Consider the following 18,553-nt stretch of genomic DNA (forward strand, 5'->3'; position numbering starts at 1 on the left):
CCCCGTGGAGTGACTGAGTACAGCACAGAGCTCCCCCGTGGAGTGAGTGAGTACAGCACAGAGCTCCCCCAGGGAGTGAGTGAGTACGGCACAGACCTCCCCCATGGAGTGAGTGAGTACAGCACAGAGTCCCCCCATGGAGTGAGTACAGCACAAGTTCCCCCATGGAGTGAGTACAGCACAAGTTCCCCCAGGGAGTGAGTGAGTACAGCACAGAGCTCCCCCCCAGGGAGTGAGTGAGTACAGCACAGAGTTCCCCCGTGGAGTGAGTGAGTACAGCACAGAGCTCCCCCGTTGAGTGAATACAGCACACAGTTCCTTCGGAAGCTACATGAAAAAGTAAAATACTACGGATCTGAAAAAAATAGAAATGCTGGAAAATCTCAGCAGGTCTAACAGCATCTGTGGGGAGAGAATAAAGCCAATGTATCAAGTCTAGATTACTTTTTATCAGACCTACTATGAATGTGTTCTCACACAGATTTTCTTTCAGTTATATCTGATCAAATTCAAACAAAGTCCAATCAAAGTTTCTACCAGCGATACAGTACATATTCAAGCTGACAAGACAGGCCACCCTTCACCCTTTTCTGGTCTTGGGCTTGATGTACATGATCCAAACTGATCAGGCATTGCACCACCACCCCCCCCAATTGCATGATCTCATTTGCAACTTAGCCAAAAGGCCTAGAAGCTTCAGTGTAACCTCATTGATTTCTATCAAGTACCAGGACTGCAAAACTACATTTGATCTTAGCCAAAAGGCCGAGACTTTGACTTACATTTACAAATGGACAGCACAAACAAGCTGATCAGTGCGGGGCGGGGCGGGGCAGGCCATGGGGGGGTGGTGGGGGGAGGAAGGAGGAGGAGGCGGAGGAGGAGGAGGAGGCGGAGGAGGAGGAGGAGGCGGAGGAGGAGGACGAGGAGGATGAGAACTCTGATAGCCACAGGGTAATAGCCACAACCGCAGGTATCATATCTGATGTGGCCGTGTAGACGTGTTTCATTACTGATTATTCATTGTGATTAGACAAGCATAGAGTGGCAGTAACTGGTTAACTATATTCATGAAGTAATCAGAACTATTGGTTGATCAATGACATCAGAACAAATGTACACTTGCGATTGGTATATGCAAATCACTTGTAGGATAAGCAAAAATATACCTACCCATGCCATGTATCACTTAGGCAGTCTGGTCGCCACCACGTGCAGACTTCCTCACTATAGCTTGAATAAAGGCCGATTTTACAAAATTTAAAAGCTTGGTCTGGCCTATTGTGAATTCCAATTCCACAACAAAATGTAGGAAAAGTATGACCACAGAAGTGTGTTGGTGACATTGTGACAGTGGAATTGTGCCTTACAGCAAATAAAAACTACACAACAGGAAGTATGCACATACACAAGACATTCAGTTGATGTCATGTACACATTCAAAGTGAGCTATATAGGCCGAGGGGGGGTGCCATCCAATTTCCCTTCCCTTGGTTCACTGTGGCTGGAAGGTCTTCGACACTGACCTTCCCTCATTGTGCCTCTGCAACAGCTACTCCAAGATTTAGTCCCTCAGCACATAGTCCTGGGTTTTGGAATGTGTCAGTCTGCAACACTTGGTCGAGGATAACTCTTTGGACTGGAAGGCCAACAAGTTTCAGGCAGACCAAAGAGTATCTTCATCAAGTTGATGACTGCTGTTTGTCTCACAGTGTGTCCCTGGGAACAGCTCATACAGCACAGAGTCCTGCATCACGGAGCAGCTCGGAATGAACCTCAACAATAACCACCTCATCCTCCCCAGACTATCATTGCAAAGGTATCTTCCACAAGGAGGTGGACATTAGTCTCTTCCCCACCATTGTCACCACAAGGGCAACGTGTGGATAGGGTGAGACTGCAGGCGTGTAGAAAAGATCTGACAGGGAAGGCCTTTCTCACCACCAACCAGGCTGGGTTTTGTTTGAAAGTTCTGGTGATGAGGCATTCAGAAGACTTTGACAGTGTGTTCAGGAACTATCTGACAGGATCCACCTTCTCCTTTTCCCGTAGGATCATTAAGCTGTTATGTGCAGACTACTGCCTGATGGACTTGTGATCAAAGGTGTTACTCTGCATAAATCTTCCCACGAGGGACAGGTGGTATGGTACGGACCAAATGATTGGAACGTATTGTGGTAGTTTGGCCAGACCCATCCTTCACAACACACAATTGTACTGAAGCACTTTGGAGTGCAACTTGTTCTATATAGACAACTTAAATACCAACGCACCCATTTGTAATGTCTATTTTGAAATATCTGTGATATTTCTTTGACTATTGAAGCACCTCATTGTGTCACTCTTATGTAGAAAACTTGAACTTTGTGCGATGGATAGCCATTTTGAAATGCTTGTATTGTGTTTTGATATTTTAGAAATAAAGTATATTTTTTACAAAAAAGAAGCTGATGTCACATGGTGACATGATGTGGGTATGCCGGCGTTGGACTGGCGTAAACACAGTAAAAAGTCTGACAACACCAGGTTTTAGTCCAACCTCAAAAATCTAAAACCTGGTGTTGTCAGACTTTTTACATGGTGACATGACAGAGAGTCAGGTACTGTTTTAGGTCAGAGATGTTCAATTACACTAAATACCATTCTCAGGGACATCACTCCCTCCATCACCAACAAGCAATGGCAGCAGTGGGTACCATTCACAAGATGCACTACAAGTTACCAAGGCTCCTCTAACAGCAACTTCCAAACCTGTGGCTTCTACCACCTCAAAGAACAACAGATACAAAGGATCACCACCACCTACAAGTTCCCATGCAATCCACCTACATTCTGACTTGGAACCATATCACTGCCCCTTCACTGTTGCTGGGTCAAAATCCCAGAACTCCCTCCCTAATGCAGTATGGGTGTAGCTATAACCACACAGATTGCAGCAGGTAGTGATACGCAATGGATGCCTGCCATGCTAGTGAAGTTCGTAACCCAAGAACAACTTCTTTTTGAAAAGACAATTTCCCAACGCATTTCCTGAGATCAGTCAGTTCCTCAATTGAAACAAAATCAGTGAGTGTGCAATCTTTACGAAACAAAATAATTTGTATTATACAAAAAAGGAAATGTTTGCTTTGGAGGAAGTTAATTTGACAATATGAGGAGGAAATAGGATTGCTGATGAATGGTTCACACATTACGCATCCATATTTCCTCTTTGTAAATATTGCCCGTTGTTTTGGAAATATCCAGCATTCTCCAGGTGCATTTCTCAATGGATTGAGTGATGAACATCATCTTTACACCTCCATTTTAAAATGAATTTTACATGGAAAAATATTGGTCAAAAATGAAAGGGAAAATGTCCCCTTATGCGTCAGATACATCAACGTTGTCCAATAAAGTGCAACATCATTTCAGTCTCATTCACTAACTTTACTAGAAAACACCTTTCACTCATTCACACAAAGGAGTCACACATATGTACTTACTCAATGATAGCTGGCATTGTTACAGCATGTACTGTAATCAAATATCCCAAGGGCCTCAGAGCAAAACTATAAAAGAAAACTGATGCCACATGAGGAGATACTAGAGCAGGTGATCAAAAGCTTGGTCCAAGAGGTTGGTTTAATGAAAGTAAAAGTGAGGTAGAAAGAGGTAAAAAGGTGATTTGTGCCGTGTAGTTAGTGGACAGGTTTTGCAGAGTCAGGAGGTAAGTTGCTCTCCTCAGGGCTCCTAGTCTCTGACCTATTCTTGTAGTCACAGTATTCACATGGCCAGTCCAGTTCTGTTTCTGGTCAACGATAGTCCTAATGATGTTAATAGTGGGGGATTCAGCGATGTTAATGCCATTGAGTGTCAAGGAGAGATCTATGTGAATGGCAGAGCAAGTTTGATGGGCTGAATGGCCTACTCCTGTTCCATGTTCCTCGTCACATCTAAATTGAACTCCTAAAGTACCACATGTGGCCAATACTGGGCAACACTGATCTAAACTAGGGCCGGGCTACGAAGCCTCCAGGATTGCTCTGGAGTCTCAAGGAATTAAATTGGAGCAATCTATGATAAAGAGTATTAGGATGTTTTTAAAAACTGTTTTTTTCAAATTTTCTTTTCCTAGTTGGAGAAAGGAAAGATGGCGGATTAATCAAAAGTCAAGCATCGTTGAAATGAATGACTTGCCTTGCGATGTAATGAAACCTTCAGGATTTTACCCAGCTGGAGTAACAAACCCTACACTACATTTGGAGAATAGTTTGCCTCAAACAGGGACCCCCTGCACAGGCCACAGCTGATGTGAACTTTGGGCCAGGATGTACAGTAATTTGAAGTCACTCAGTTCCATCCTGGCACAGGCCAAGCTGAGGAATTATTTCAAACTGCATCTTGCTGACCTCTGTCATGTTGTTGGAAAGGTGGGCTTTTCCATTACTAGTGGGTCAGCCATTTTGATGCGTCCAAGAGTGTAAGTAGGTTGGGTAGACATTCACAGCAGCAAGGCGTTCGATAATGTCCCCCACGCAAGACTTCTTGAAAAAGTGAGAGGGCATGGGATCCAAGGGGCTATTGCCTTGTGGATCCAGAACTGGCTTGCCTGCAGAAGGCAGAGAGTGGTTGTGGATGGGTCTTTTTCTGCATGGTGGTCGGTCACCAGTGGAGTGCCCTAGGGATCTGTTCTAGGACCCTTGCTGTTTGTCATTTTCATAAATTACCTGGATGAGGAAGTGGAGGGGTGGGTTGGTAAGTTTGCTGACGATACGAAGGTTGGTGGTGCTGTGGATAGTCTGCAGGGATGTCAGAAGTTGCAGCAAGACATAGAGAGGATGCAAGACTGGGCGGAGAAGTGGCAGATGGACTTCAACACTTGATAGGCAAGGGGATTAAGGGTTATGGGGACAAGGCGGGAAAGTGGAACTGAGCCACGACAGATCAGCCATGATCTTATTGAATGGCGGGGCAGGCTCGAAGGGCTAGATGGCCTACTCCTGCTCCTATTTCTTATGTTCTTATGTAACACAGATAAATGTGTAGTGGTCCATTTTGGCAGGTCCAATGGGATGAAGGAGTATAATATCAAGGGCAGGACTCTTAGCGGTGTAGAGAATCAGAAGGACCTTGTGGTCCGGGTCCATAGGACTCTTAAATTGGCCTCGCAGGTGGAGGATGTGGTCAAGAAGGCGTATGGTGTACTAGCCTTCATTAATCGAGGGACTGAGTTTAGGAGTCGGGAGGTAATGCTGCAATTTTATAAGACCTTTGTCAGACCCCATTTGGAGTACTGTGCACAGTTCTGGTCACCTCCCTAAAAGGATGTGGAAGCTATTGAAAGGGTGCAGAGGAGATTTACAAGGACGTTGCCTGGATTGGGAGGCATGCCTTATGAGGATAGGTTGAGGGAGCTAGGTCTTTTTACCCTGGAGAGACGAAGGATGAGAGGTGGCCTGATAGAGGTTTATAAAATGTTGAGGGGTAAAGATAGGGCGGATTCTCAGAGGCTATTTCCCAGGGCTGAAATGGTCGCTACGAGAGGACACAGGTTCAAGGTGCTGGGGAGTAGGTATAGAGAAAATGTCAGCGGTAAGTTTTTCACTCAGAGGGTGATGAGTGAGTGGAATCGGCTGCCACCGGTGGTGGTAGTGGCAAATTCATTGGGGTCTTTTAAGAGACTTCTGGATGAGTACATGGGATCTAACGGGATTGAGGGCCATAGATAGGCCTGGTAGGTAGGGATATGATCGGCATAACTTGTGGGCCGAAGGGCCTGTTTGTGCTGTAGTTCTATGTTCTAACTAGGGCGTGGACGGGAACCAGTGCGGGAGTGTTCCAGCCACGTTACTGAATTAATCATCCAGACAGCATGGGTTCAAATCTCACCATTCCAGCTGGAGATTTTACACTTAGTTCTTTTTTAAACAGGAAAGGAGACACAGGATTGTGACCATAAAGCTGTGGAATTATCTAAAAGCCTAACTGGATCCCTTTCGGAGAGGAATCCTGCCATCCTTCCACAGTCTGGTGTATGTGACTCCAGACCCACAGCAAGGTCGTTGGCTCTTTGCCGTTCCCTGGACAGCCACTGAAGTATATCAAACAGCTACTTAGGATGGACAAAAAAACGTCATTCTTGCCAGCGGCCAACTAGAAATGCTAAAAATACACTGCTGCTTATTCAACAAGATATCAACAGAAGAAATGGAGCCAGTCTCCCAATAGAGGTGGGAGTGAGCGAAGGCTGCACTGTGTACTTTTAAGGAAAAGTATTTCTTATGGTTAGAAATAACTAGCTGAATTGCCAGCCATAAAAACCTTGAAAATTGAAGGCAATTATTCAGATTAAAATTGGAATCCTTTGTTCTTTGCAACATATTATGAAATATCCCATTTTGTACACAATGTTCTCGAGTGATTGGTCAGTAAGTTAGTCATGCTTAAACCCATAAAGATATACCTGAATTTTAATCTGAATAATTGCCTTCAGTCTTCAAGGCTATTTGTCTGGCTAGTTTCTTCTAATCTTAAGAAATACTTTTCCATAAATGTACACAGGAAAGAGGAACGCAGTCTTCCCACATTCCCTCCTCTGCTGGATGGTTATGGATTCAGGTTCCATTTCAAACAGTTCTGGCGCATGAAAACAAGGATTCTGCCCTCTGAAATATTACGTTGATATCCAATAGACTACTCATATACAAAGGAAGAGGAGTGCTGGGCTCTTCTACGAATCACATTCAGCTAGCCTCCACAGTCAGGTCAACACCAATTATTTGGGGTGGCATGGTGGCACAGTGGTTAGCGCTGCTGCCTCACAGCACCAGGGACCCGGGTTTGAGACTGTGTGGAGTTTGCACATTCTCCCCATGTCTGCGTGGGTTTCCTCCCACAGTCCAAAGATGTGCGAGTTAGGTTGACTGGTCATGTAAATTGCCCCTTAGTGTCAGGTGTACTGGCAGGGTGAGGTTATCGGGATAGGGCTTGGTGGGATTGTGCAGTTGATGGGTTGAATGGCCTCCTTCTGCACTGCAGGGTTTCAATGATTCCACTTACTTTGATTGAAATTCAGAGATCTTTCAATGCTGAAGTAGTAAATGAAAGAAAGATTTCCATTCCTAACAGTATTTTCCACTAACCTTAGGACATCTTAAAACACCTTTCAGCCAATTGGACACTTCTGAAGTGTAGTCACTGATGGAGTCGGAAAATTCGTAAGCCAGGTGTGGCACAGCAAGTTCCCACATACATCAATGAGGTGAATGACCAGATAACCTATTTTATTACGTTGGTTGGGGGATAGACTTTGATCAGGACAGAAAGAAGAACACCGCAGTTTCTTTACAAATAGTTCAATAGGATTCTTTGCTTCCACTTGAATGCCTCATTTCAATATCAGATCTGAAAGACAGCACCTTCCACAAAGCAGAACTCCCCCAATACTGCACTGAAGTGTTGGCCTAGGTTTTGTGCTGAATTCTCTTAAGTAGGGCTTTAACCCCATAATGATCTGATAACGTTTCATAAGGTCTGGAGAGAAATAGGTGGCGCAGTGGAACAGTAGTTAGCACTGCTGCCTCAGCACCAGGGGCCGAGGTTCAATTCCTGACTTGGGTCACTGTCTGTGTGGAGTTTGTACGTTCTCCCTACGTCGTGGAGTTTGTACATTCTCTCCATGTCAGAGAGAGGAAACCAGAGCACCCAGGGTTTCCTCCAGGTGCTCCAGTTTCCTCTCTCAGTCTGAAGATGTGAATTGGTTACGCTAAATTACCCCTTAGTGACAGGGGACTAGCTAGGGTAAATGCATGGGATTATGGAGATAGGGTCTGGGTGGGATTGTGGTCAGTGCAGACTCGATGGGCCAAATGGCCTCCTTCTGCATTGTCGGATTCTATGATTCTATGAAAACCCACCCGTTTCTTGGTGGTGAGTGAACGGAATCGGCTGCCGTCAGTGGTGGTGGAGGCGAACTCGCTGGGGTCTTTTAAAAGACTTCTGGATGAGTATATGGGGTTTAATGGGATTAGGGGTTATAGATAGGTCTATAGATTGGTAGGTGTTGATGTGATCGGCGCAACTCGTGGGCCGAAGGGCCTGTTTGTGTTGTAGTGTTCTATGTTCTATGTTCTTGCCAGTTTTCAGTCAGAGTCTGACACTTGATCATTTTTCAACAAGATTCCGCCCACTGTTTCCATAGATGGGAACAAAAAGGCAAATGTTACATTCTGTGATGCTGAAAAAAGCAGCGAGATACCGTCAGCAAGTATAAAGCTCATCATCAGACAAGAGCGAATGATTATTGGGCAGTTCTTGGGTTCTTAAAAGAAACAGATTTTTAAAGATAAGATTGTTTGACCAATTTTATACAGACATTTGGAAAGATACAGGAGGAAAGGCAAGAGGCTGAAATCTGCTGTGAAATTCTATGGTTCAATGACTATATTGCTTAAAACCTTCAGTAAGTTTCAAAACAGGGAAGGCCTAGAAACTAACGAATAAATAACTGGGTTAAATGGACCAAAGCAACAGAAGACTTCTCATTTCTGAGACAGATAATAAGATGAAGCTTTCTATTTTGAAAATGTGAGAGGGCAGGCTGAACGTTGTGCCGGGCTGGGAGGAGTTGTAAGAGCTAAGTTAAACTGCAACTTGCAAAATGAGCTTGCAACATGTAGAATGTGAGCGCAGGAAGAGGTCACTTCTGTAATCTCTGCCACAGTACTGTGGTATCGCAGACCTCTTAAAGAGGAGGTTACAGTGCTCTTTCCCCATGTGAATCTGACCCAATACCAGCTCCCTGCAGCAGTGTATTCAGGAAGCTTATCGAATCACACAACAGTACAAAAGAAGAGGCAGTTTGACCCATTGTGGAAGAGCGATCCATTTGGTCCTACTGTCAATTTCCTCATTCCCTTTCCATTGTTTAATATGTGCAGCATGGTGGCATACTGGTTAGCACTGCTGCCTCACAGCGCCAAGGGCCCAGGTTCGATTTACTATTTGTGTGGAGTTTGCATGTTCTCCCCGTGTCTGCATGGGTTTCGTCCAGGTGCTCCAGTTTCCTCTCACAGCCTGGTTAGATGCATTGGCCATGCTAAATTCTCCCTCAGTGTACCTGGACTCTGGTGACTGGGGGAATTTCACAGTAACTTCACTGCAGTATTAATGCTCTTTCTTACTTGTGACTAATAAATAAACTTTAGTTTTACTTTTGATTTCCAAATATTTGCTCACTACTTTCACATGTGTCAAAATTATTAGCAACCCCATTGTTCAGGTTTAATGACAATTACATTGTTAATCCAGAGATAGGTGTTTGCACACCTATGAATATGGATTCAGAACTAGAGGTCACAGCCTCAAAATAAGAACATAAGAACATAAGAAATAGGAGCAGGAGTAGGCCATCTGGCCCTTCGAGCCTGCCCCGCCATTCAATAAGATCATGGCTGATCTGTCGTGGCTCAGTTCCACTTTCCCGCCCTCTCCCCATAACCCTTAATCCCCTCTCTTATCAAAAACCCATCAACCCGCTTCTTAAAAATATCTTAAAAATAAGGAGGGGGAGGGGATGGTGGTGGTGGGGGGCAGTTTAGAACAGAGTTGAGGAGGAACTTCTTCACTCAAAGGGTGGTGAATCTCTGGAATTCTCTGCCCATTGAAGTGGTAGAGGCTACCTCGTTGAATATATTTAAGTCGGGTCGATAGATTTCTGATAAACAAGGGGATTAAGGGTTATGGGGAGAAAGTGGGAAAGTGGGACAGATCCACTTCAGATCAGCCACGATCTTATTGAATGGCGGGGCAGGCTCGAAGGGCTAGATAGCCTACTCCTGCTCCTATTTCTTATGTTCTTATGGATACCCAAAAGAGCATAAATATCCAGAAGAATATAAATGGGGATAGCTGGGACGCAGGTGGAGTGGAATAGTGTTGATTCTGTAGTAAGTCAATGCATCATGGAAAGACTCTGTAGTAGTTTTTGACTTCTCCAACTGGCTTGGATCCGTATAACATTGTGTATGGACAATGCCACCCAGAACAGGCCCTGTTGTGCCTAAACTGGCTTCAAAACTGGGAATCTGCTCCATTCCCCTCAAGATATCCCAAAATTTTAATGGACAGAAACAGTCCATATCGCCTCCTGCCCTATTTCATCTAATCTTCTATCCTGTTTAAATAGAACACTATCTCCTAAGCACTCTCTCTCTCTCCTTGATTCAAATTCCATATCTTCTCACACCTTTGTGAAATGCTTTTTTTACATTAAAAACATTGTGTAAATCAATTTCACTTCCTCACAGTGACCAGTGTTCTGCTTACCAGGGCCAGTGATCCTCAAACAGCTATAGGCCCCACCAGTAAACCAGATAAAGAGATTGGAGTCTTGTTTTTTTTTTGCGATCCTGCCAATCAGCAAGTCCCAAATCAAGACCAGCCCCCAAACGCAAGGAGGACTAGATCAGCCTCATATTCAAATACCCAAGTATTTCCATGTGAGGGGGGCAGTTTGAACCATGGTTCACCGGTGGCAGGAATCTGAGCCAGGAGAATGGGGAAGGGGGGGTGTGGGGGGCAATTGTTCAAGCCCCACTCCAGAAACAATACAAGCTGATACATCCAGGGCTGTAATGAACTACTCTGAACAGATAGAAGACATCAGCTTTCAGATTGGACATTCAGTTGAAGCACTGTGCGCTCTCTCAGGTGAAGATTCCATTGGACTAAACAAAGAAGAGTTCTTCCCCAGCCAATATGTATCTTCCAATCAAGATCACTGCTCATTGATTGCATTACTGTTTGTGGGATCTTGCTGTGCACTGCAATGTTTCCTACATTATATACATTCCTTCCAACATGTCAGAGCAAAGGGGATGGGCCGACAGTGTGTACAAATCATTGAAGCTGATAGGGCAGGTTGAGAAAGTGGTTAATAAAGCATACCACAGAATCCCTACAGTGCAGGAGGAGGCCATTCAGCCCATCAAGTCTACACCGACTCTCCAAAATAGAGCCATCTACCCACACCCCCACCCCCATCCCTATATCTCCATTTACCATGGCCAATCCACCTAACCTCCACATCTTCTGGACACTAAGGGGCAATTTAGCATGGCCAATCCTCCTAACTTGCACATTGTTAGATGGAATCCTGGGTTTTATGAAGAGGATGTGGAGATGCCAGCATTGGACTGGGGTAAGTACAGTAAGATGTCTCACAATACCAGGACTTTAACTGTAAGCACAGTTTATTGTTAAGCACAGACTGTAAGCACAGTAGGAAGTCTCGCAACACCTGTTGCATTTTAACCTGGTGTTCTGAGACTTCTTACTTTATGAAGAGGGACAGAAAGTGCAAAGGCAAGGAAGGTATCTCACACCTGTATCAAACTCTGGTTCAACCTCAACTGGATTCTGGGAACCAACCACACTTTAGGGAGGATATGAAAGCTTTGGAGAGAGTGTAGGAAAGATTCACGAGAATGGTTCAAATTGGAGATTGGAGAAGCTGGGCTATTCTCCTGGGAGAAGGTGGACAGGGTTATGAGTTTAAATTCAGTTTAAGCTTTTATTTATTAGTCACAAACAGGCTTACATTAACACTTCAGTGAAGTTACTGTGAAAATATGATAGGTTGAGAGAAACTCTTCCCATTGGCAGAGGGATCAAGAACCAATTTAAGATGAATGGCAAAAGAAGCAAAGGTGACATGAAGTGAGTGAGGGGTCAACATGTGGTGTGTCTCCATTCCTGTGTGTGTGTGTGTGTGTGTGTGTGTGTGTGTGTGTGTGTGTGTGTGTGTGTGTGTGTGTGTGTGTGTGTGTGTGTGTGTGTGTGTGTGTGTGTGTGTGTGTGTGTGTTGATAATGAGACTTTGTAATCCAGTTGAATAGATACTGGTGTCACAGTGGCTGCTATCTGTTGCATCTTTGACCTGACACGTCCTCAGGCGCTTTGTGACAGAGCCATAATGGCTGAGTAGCAGCAAACGAGTGAAATGAATTCAGAAACCGCAGGTTGAGGGTTGTTCATGTCAGTGTGAGAGATCGCAGATAGCTACAAGAATAAAAAGAGTTGTAATCATGGGGGAATTCAACTTATTGCCCCCACTGGAAAGGGTGCAAAAAAGATTTACAAGGATGATTCTGGGACTGGAAGGTTTGAATTATAAGGAGAGGCTGGATAGGCTGCGACTTTTCTCCTTGGAGCTTAGGAGGATGGGTGGGGTGATCTTACAGAGGTTTAAAAAATCATGAGGGGCATAGATGATGTGGATAGCCAAGACTTTTCCCCAGGGTAGTGGGAGTCCAAAACTAGATTGGCTTAAGAGGGGAAAGATTTAAAAGGGACCTGAGGGGGAACTTTTTCACACAGGGGGTAGTGCGTGTATGCAATGAGTGGCAAGGGAGGTGGTAGAGGCGGGTACAGTTACAACATTTAAAATATATTTGGACAGGTACGTGGATGGGAAAGGTTTAGAGGGATATGGGCTAAACGCAGACAAATGGGACTAGTTCAGCTTTGGAAACCTAGTCAGCACACATGAGTTGGTCCGAAGGGCTTATTTCTGTGCTGTATATCTCGATATCTCCTTCACACAGCGAGCGCTCAGAGTATGGAATACACTGCCAGATCATACGGTGGAGACATAAGAACATAAGAAATAGGAGCAGGAGTAGGCCATCTAGCCCTTCCAGCCTGCCCCACCATTCAATAAGATCATGGCTGATCTGAAGTGGATCAGTTCCACTTTCCCGCTTTCTCCCCATAACCCTTAATTCCCTTGTCTATCAGAAATCTATCTACCCATGACTTAAATATATTCAGCGAGGTAGCCTCCACCACTTCAATGGGCAGAGAATTCCAGAGACTCACCAACCTTTGAGTGAAGAAGTTCCTCCTCAACTCCGTTCTAAACTGCCTCCCCCGGCTTATTTTGAGGCTGTGCCCTCTAGTTCTGTTTTCCTTTCTAAGCGGAAAGAATCTCTCTATCTCTACCCTATCTAGCCCCTTCATTATCTTCTAAGTTCAACCTACAGTTCAAGACAAGTTCAACTTAAAAGGCAATTGGATAATTATCTGAAGAGAAAGTATTATCAGGGCTCCAAGGAAAAGGCACAAGAGTGCGACAACTGAGAGGCTCCCCCAGAGGACTGGTCAGACACAATGGGCTGAATGGCTCTTCTGTACTATGATGACATGATTCTTTAACAATGAGTACACATCTTGGGAGTTCTTGAGGTTTTGAAAGGGACCAGATAACTTAAATTTCTTTCTAATTGCTTAGCTCAGCCCCACTCCCTCCTCACTGTCAGTCCCACCACTCCCCCACTCTCAGCCCCAACCCCTCCCCTATTCTCAGCCCCTCACCCGCTCCCATTCTCAGCCCCACCACTCCCCCAGTCTCAGCCCCTTACCCTCCCCACTCTCACCCCCACACCCTCCCCGCTCTCACCCACTGTCACCCCCAACACCCTCCCCCACTTTCACCCCACATTTTCCCGCACTCACAGCTCCGCACCCTCTCCCACTCTCACCCCCCCACACCACATGTTAAGTACACAGCGCAATGATGAAAGTCTCAAATCCAATCACCGCCATCACCTGTAATGGCGTTGAAATGGGATCTGTTATTCAGCATGTATAAATGATATTTGCCAAATAGTTTCAGACAAACCTCTTCCCCTTCGTACAGCAGTTTAGTTTAAATCTTCCACTGACAACACTGTCAAAATCCACACAGTGAAATATTCAGAATACTAATGTTGCATCATTAAACCATTGTCAATAAAACATTTTTTAACTTTCTGGCTATCAATCCATGGAATCCAAATATATTTCCTTACCCTGAGAAGGGCAGTAGCAGCAATGCCATTGGAACACCATCACCTGTAAGTTTCCCTCCAAGACACATACAATCCTGACTCAGCAGTGTATTTGGACATTCTTTCTTTGATGTTGGGTCAGTAACTTTCTCTGCGAGCAACTTGATCACCGGGACTGATTCAACAACTGGCTTCTCCAGACAGCTGAGGATGGGCAATAAATGTGAACTTCCCAATTTCGCCCACAATAGAAGAATGATTTGTTCCAAGCTTTTCATGTTTCGGGGCCTTTCCTGGGAGATGTGCTTGCGAAGGGATCGAAAACGAGAGGGTGCAATTTAAAGTGATTTGCAAAAGAAGCAAATATAATATGAGAAAAAAAGCTTTTACACCCAGTGAGTCGTTAGGATTGCGAACGTTCCGCCTGAGAGGGTGGAGGATACAGGGTCAATCGACCCTATTTGAATTTTGGAATGAGGAAAGTGCAGTTACGGGCAAAAGGCAGGGGAACGGCACAAAGTAAACTGATCATTTGGAGAGCTGGTACGGACATGGTGGGCTGAATGGCCTCGTGTACTTTATCAACTGGGTGGTTCTGAAACTCAAATTATAAAAAGGTACCTTTCTAAATGGCTGCCCCTACTGCCCTTAAACAGGAGAGGGGGCTGAAGCAGGGTAAATGGGGAGGGGGTGAAGAGGGGTAAATGGCAAGCGGGTGAAGGAGTTAAGTGGAGAGGGGGTAAGTGAGGAGGGAGTGAAGAGGGTAAGTGGGAGGTGGGTACAGAGGGATAGTGGGGCAGGATGAAGAGGGGTAAGTGGGGAAGGGGTGAAGGGTGTAAGTGGGTAAATGGGGAGGGGGTGAAGAGGGGTAAATGGCAAACGGGTGAAGGAGTTAAGTGGAGAGGGGTAAGTGAGGAGGGAGTGAAGAGGGTAAGTGGGAGATGGGTACAGAGGGATAGTGGGGAAGGATGAAGAGGGGTAAATGGGGAGGTGGTGAAGAGGGGTAATTGGGAAGCGGGTGAAAGAGTTAAGTGGAGTGGGGGTAAGTGAGGAGGGAGTGAAGAGGGTAAGTGGGAGGTGGGTACAGAGGGATAGTGGGGCAGGATGAAGAGGGGTAAGTGGGGAAGGGGTGAAGGGTGTAAGTGGGTAAATGGGGAGGGGGTGAAGGAATTAAGTGGGGAGGGGATAAGTGAGGTGGAGGTGAAGAGGAGTAATTGGGCGATGGGTAAAGAGGGATAGTGAGGAAGGGCAAGGAGGACTAGGTGAGGAGGGGTAAACTTGGGATAGTAGATGCTGTCATATCCCAGAGAATTCCAATCCCTGTGAAAGATTTGCTCCGGATTGGGGTAAAGGTTTCAAGTTCAAATTGACCTGAGGAGTGAGCGAGCTCTCACCTGCCACGATGAAGCGATCCATGTAGTTGAGGAGGTTGATGAGGAACAGGATTAAGACCACGATGTAGGACCTGGCCCGGGAGATGTGGAAGTGGTCACTGCCGCTGAACTCCACACTGTCCGCCTTTGACTCCAAGTTCCCCAATGAACCGTACCTGATTGTGGGGGAGCGCTCCCTGGGTTTGACATCGCTGTCACCCTCCATTCGGCTGTTGCGGGAGAGACGGAGCCCTGTTAACAAACACTCTCAGAGACAGCTCTTGTACTTCTGCTAAAGTAACGGAAGGAATCCCCCTAGCGACAAATCAAACACTCCCTCTTTTAGTGAGAAAGCAGCAGAGACTGCCTGCCCTTTACGCCAGTCCAATGCCGGCATACCCACATCATGCCCTGCTCTCCACAGTGGCAACATAAAGCTCCTTATTCCTCACTGAGATTCAACCCTGTGGTCAGTTTAATTGTTTCAACTGGACAAGCAAACTGACCAGGAAGAGGACAGCAGGACTGTCAACTTTCAAACTATTGTTTTTTAGTCCTTTCTTAATTAAAGGTAACATGAAAACTGGAAGTCCGGATTAAATTACAAGGAGAATTTGGAGGCAGCGGGGAGTTCTGGGAAGTGGAATCTGTAAAAACTGAAGAATAGTTTAGCAGCTTGACTTAAATTTGTAAGTATAGACAATCTGGTGACAGAACTTGCCAGCCAGTGGCATTTGACTATCAATCTGTGACAAGCATCTGGTTTTCAATCGGTTCTCATCACCAGCTTCAGGGCAGCTTCAGTCATCACTGGGAACTTGGAAATAGTATCAAGAGCAAGAAGGTCTGTATGGAGTGGCACTGGGACAGAGTGGCACTGGGACTGAGTAGCATCCAGACAGAGTGGCACTGGAATAGTGTGGCACTGGGACAGAGTGGCACTGGGATAGAGTGGCACTGGAATAGAGTGGCACTGGAATAGTGTGGCACTGGAACAGAGTGGCACCGGAACAGAGTGGCACTGGAATAGAGTGGCACTGGGATAGAGTGGCACTGGAATAGAGTGGCACTGGAACATTGTGGCACTGGAACAGAGTGGCACTGGGATAGAGTGGCACTGGAACAGAGTGGTACTGGAATAGTGCAGCACTGGAACAGAGTGGCACTGGAATAGAGTGGCACTGGGATAGAGTAGCACTGGGACAGAGTGGCACTGGAATAGTGTGGCACTGGAACATTGTGGCACTGGAACAGAGTGGCACTGGAACAGAGTGGCACTGGAATAGTGTGGCACTGGAACAGAGTGGCACCAGGACAGAGTGGCACTGGGATAGAGTAGCATTGGGGCAGAGTGGCACTGGAATAGTGTGGCACTGAAACATTGTGGCACTGGAACAGAGTGGCACTGGAACAGAGTGGCACTGGGATAGAGTGGCACTGGAACAGAGTGGCACTGGAATAGTGTGGCACTGGAACAGTGGCACCGGGACAGAGTGGCACTGGGACTGAGTAGCACTGGGACTGAGTAGCACCTGGACAGAGTGGCACTGGGATAGAGTGGCACTGGAATAGTGTGGCACTGGAACAGTGTGGCACTGGAATAGAGTGGCACTAGGACAGAGTGGCACGGGGATGAAGTAGCACGCGGACAGAGTGGCACTGGGACAGAGTGGGACTGGAATAGAGAGGCACTGGAACAGAGTGGCACTGGGATAGAGTGGCACTGGAACAGAGTGGCACTGGAATAGTGTGGGACTGGAACAGAGTGGCACTGGGACAGAGTGGCACTGGAACAGAGAGGCACTGGGACAGAGTGGCACTGGAATAGTGTGGCACTGAAACAGAGTGGCACTGGAACAGAGTGGCACGATTGGGAATTTGGAGACAGTGGACATTTGAAGAAAGGGGAAATATGTAGTATATAAAATGTATGTGTGTATTTAAATAAGTGAGGAATATAGATAACACGAGTTAAGTTACGGTTATGGGAGCTGACGTGCAAAGGAGCAGCGGGACAGAGCAGAGCAGTCCCTGCACACTCAGTAGGTAGTGGGTAAGTTGTTTCCCCCGCTTGAAAGCAACATTAAGGTAAAGTTCCAGCTTTTGACAAAAAAAATTAAATACATTTCTACTCGGCATAAACTTATGAGGATCTTTAAAGTTATGGCTGGGGAGCTGAATCCTGTGTGCTGCACCATCTGCAGCCTGTGGAAATTGGTAAATGTTTCTTTGCAGTCTGGATGAGGAAGTGAGGGAAGTGCCGCAGGTTTGATCAACTTAAGGTCGGAGGGTTTTGTCTTGAGGCTCTAAGGTGCATCTGCGAGGACGAGTTTTACGCGCATAACACATTTTTAGGCGTGGTCACCCCACAGCTTAAGGAAGTGCAGTCAGAAATGGAATACGTGACCGCCAGAAGAGAAACAGGCAGCTAGTTAGGAAGTTCCCAGAGTCTCAAGAACCATTTTTCTGTGTTGAAAACGGTGAGACCTTTAGGGAGCGCAGCCAGAGGCCGGTTCATGGTACTGTGGCTGGCTCAGCTATACATAGGGAGAGGAGCAACAGTGGAAGAGCAACAGTGATCGGTAGTCAATAGTGAGGGCAGCAGACAGGGGTTTCTGTGGCCACAGATGTGACTCCAGGATGGTGTGTTGCCTCCCTGGTGCCAGGGTCATTCTGAAGGGGGAGAGTGAACAGACAGAGGTCATGGTTCACATTGGTACAAACTCGCTAGAAAGAGGGATGAGATCCTGTGACAGGAATTAGAGAGCTGGATAGCAGACTAAAAAAACAGGACAATCACATCGCTGGGGGGGTACTATAGGCCTCCAAATGGTCAGGAACAGATAGAAGGGTAGATATATAGGCAAATCTCTAAGAATTGTAAGAGTAATAGGGTAATAATAGTGGGGGAATTTCAACTTCTCCAGTATTAACTGGAATAAGTGTGAAAGGCTTTGAGAGAGTGGAATTAGGGGATGGCACATTGGCTAGTACTGCTACCAAACAACACCAGGACCCAGGTTCGATCCCTGGCTTGGATGACAGTGCGGAGTTCGCACGTTCTTCTGCATGGGTTTCCTCCCGGGTGCTCCGGTTTCCTTCCACAGTCCGAAAGATGTACTGGTGCTGTTTAGGTGCTTTGGCCATACTAAATTCTCCCTCAGTGTGCTCAAACAGGTCTGACGACAAGGGGATTTTCACAAAAACTTCATTGCAATCTTGATGTATATGTGATAGTAATAAATAAACTTTAAAATAACCTTAAACTTTAAAAAATGCTTCCAGGAGAGCTTTTTATAGCAACACGCAGAAAGTCTTACAAGAGAGGGGACGGTGTTGGACCTTGATTTTGGGAATGAAGCTGGGCAAG

The 18,553-nt window shown here is 45.9% G+C and overlaps 1 protein-coding gene across 1 annotated transcript in view; it reads right to left on the reverse strand.

The window, feature by feature from the left end:
- The window catches only part of LOC145357203 (protein spinster homolog 3-like), a 128,235-nt gene extending 112,784 nt beyond the window's left edge, over positions 1-15,451 (reverse strand). Inside the window, exon 1 of the mRNA XM_080210322.1 lies at positions 15,205-15,451. Coding sequence (XP_080066448.1) covers positions 15,205-15,409 — 205 coding nt within the window. The 5' untranslated portion in view covers positions 15,410-15,451. The remainder of the gene's footprint in view (positions 1-15,204) is intronic.
- Between the last annotated feature and the right edge of the window lie 3,102 nt (positions 15,452-18,553).

Source organism: Carcharhinus amblyrhynchos, chromosome 23, assembly GCF_965287045.1.
Source record: "Carcharhinus amblyrhynchos chromosome 23, sCarAmb.v2.hapA, whole genome shotgun sequence".
NCBI classification, from domain to species: Eukaryota; Metazoa; Chordata; class Chondrichthyes; order Carcharhiniformes; family Carcharhinidae; genus Carcharhinus; species Carcharhinus amblyrhynchos.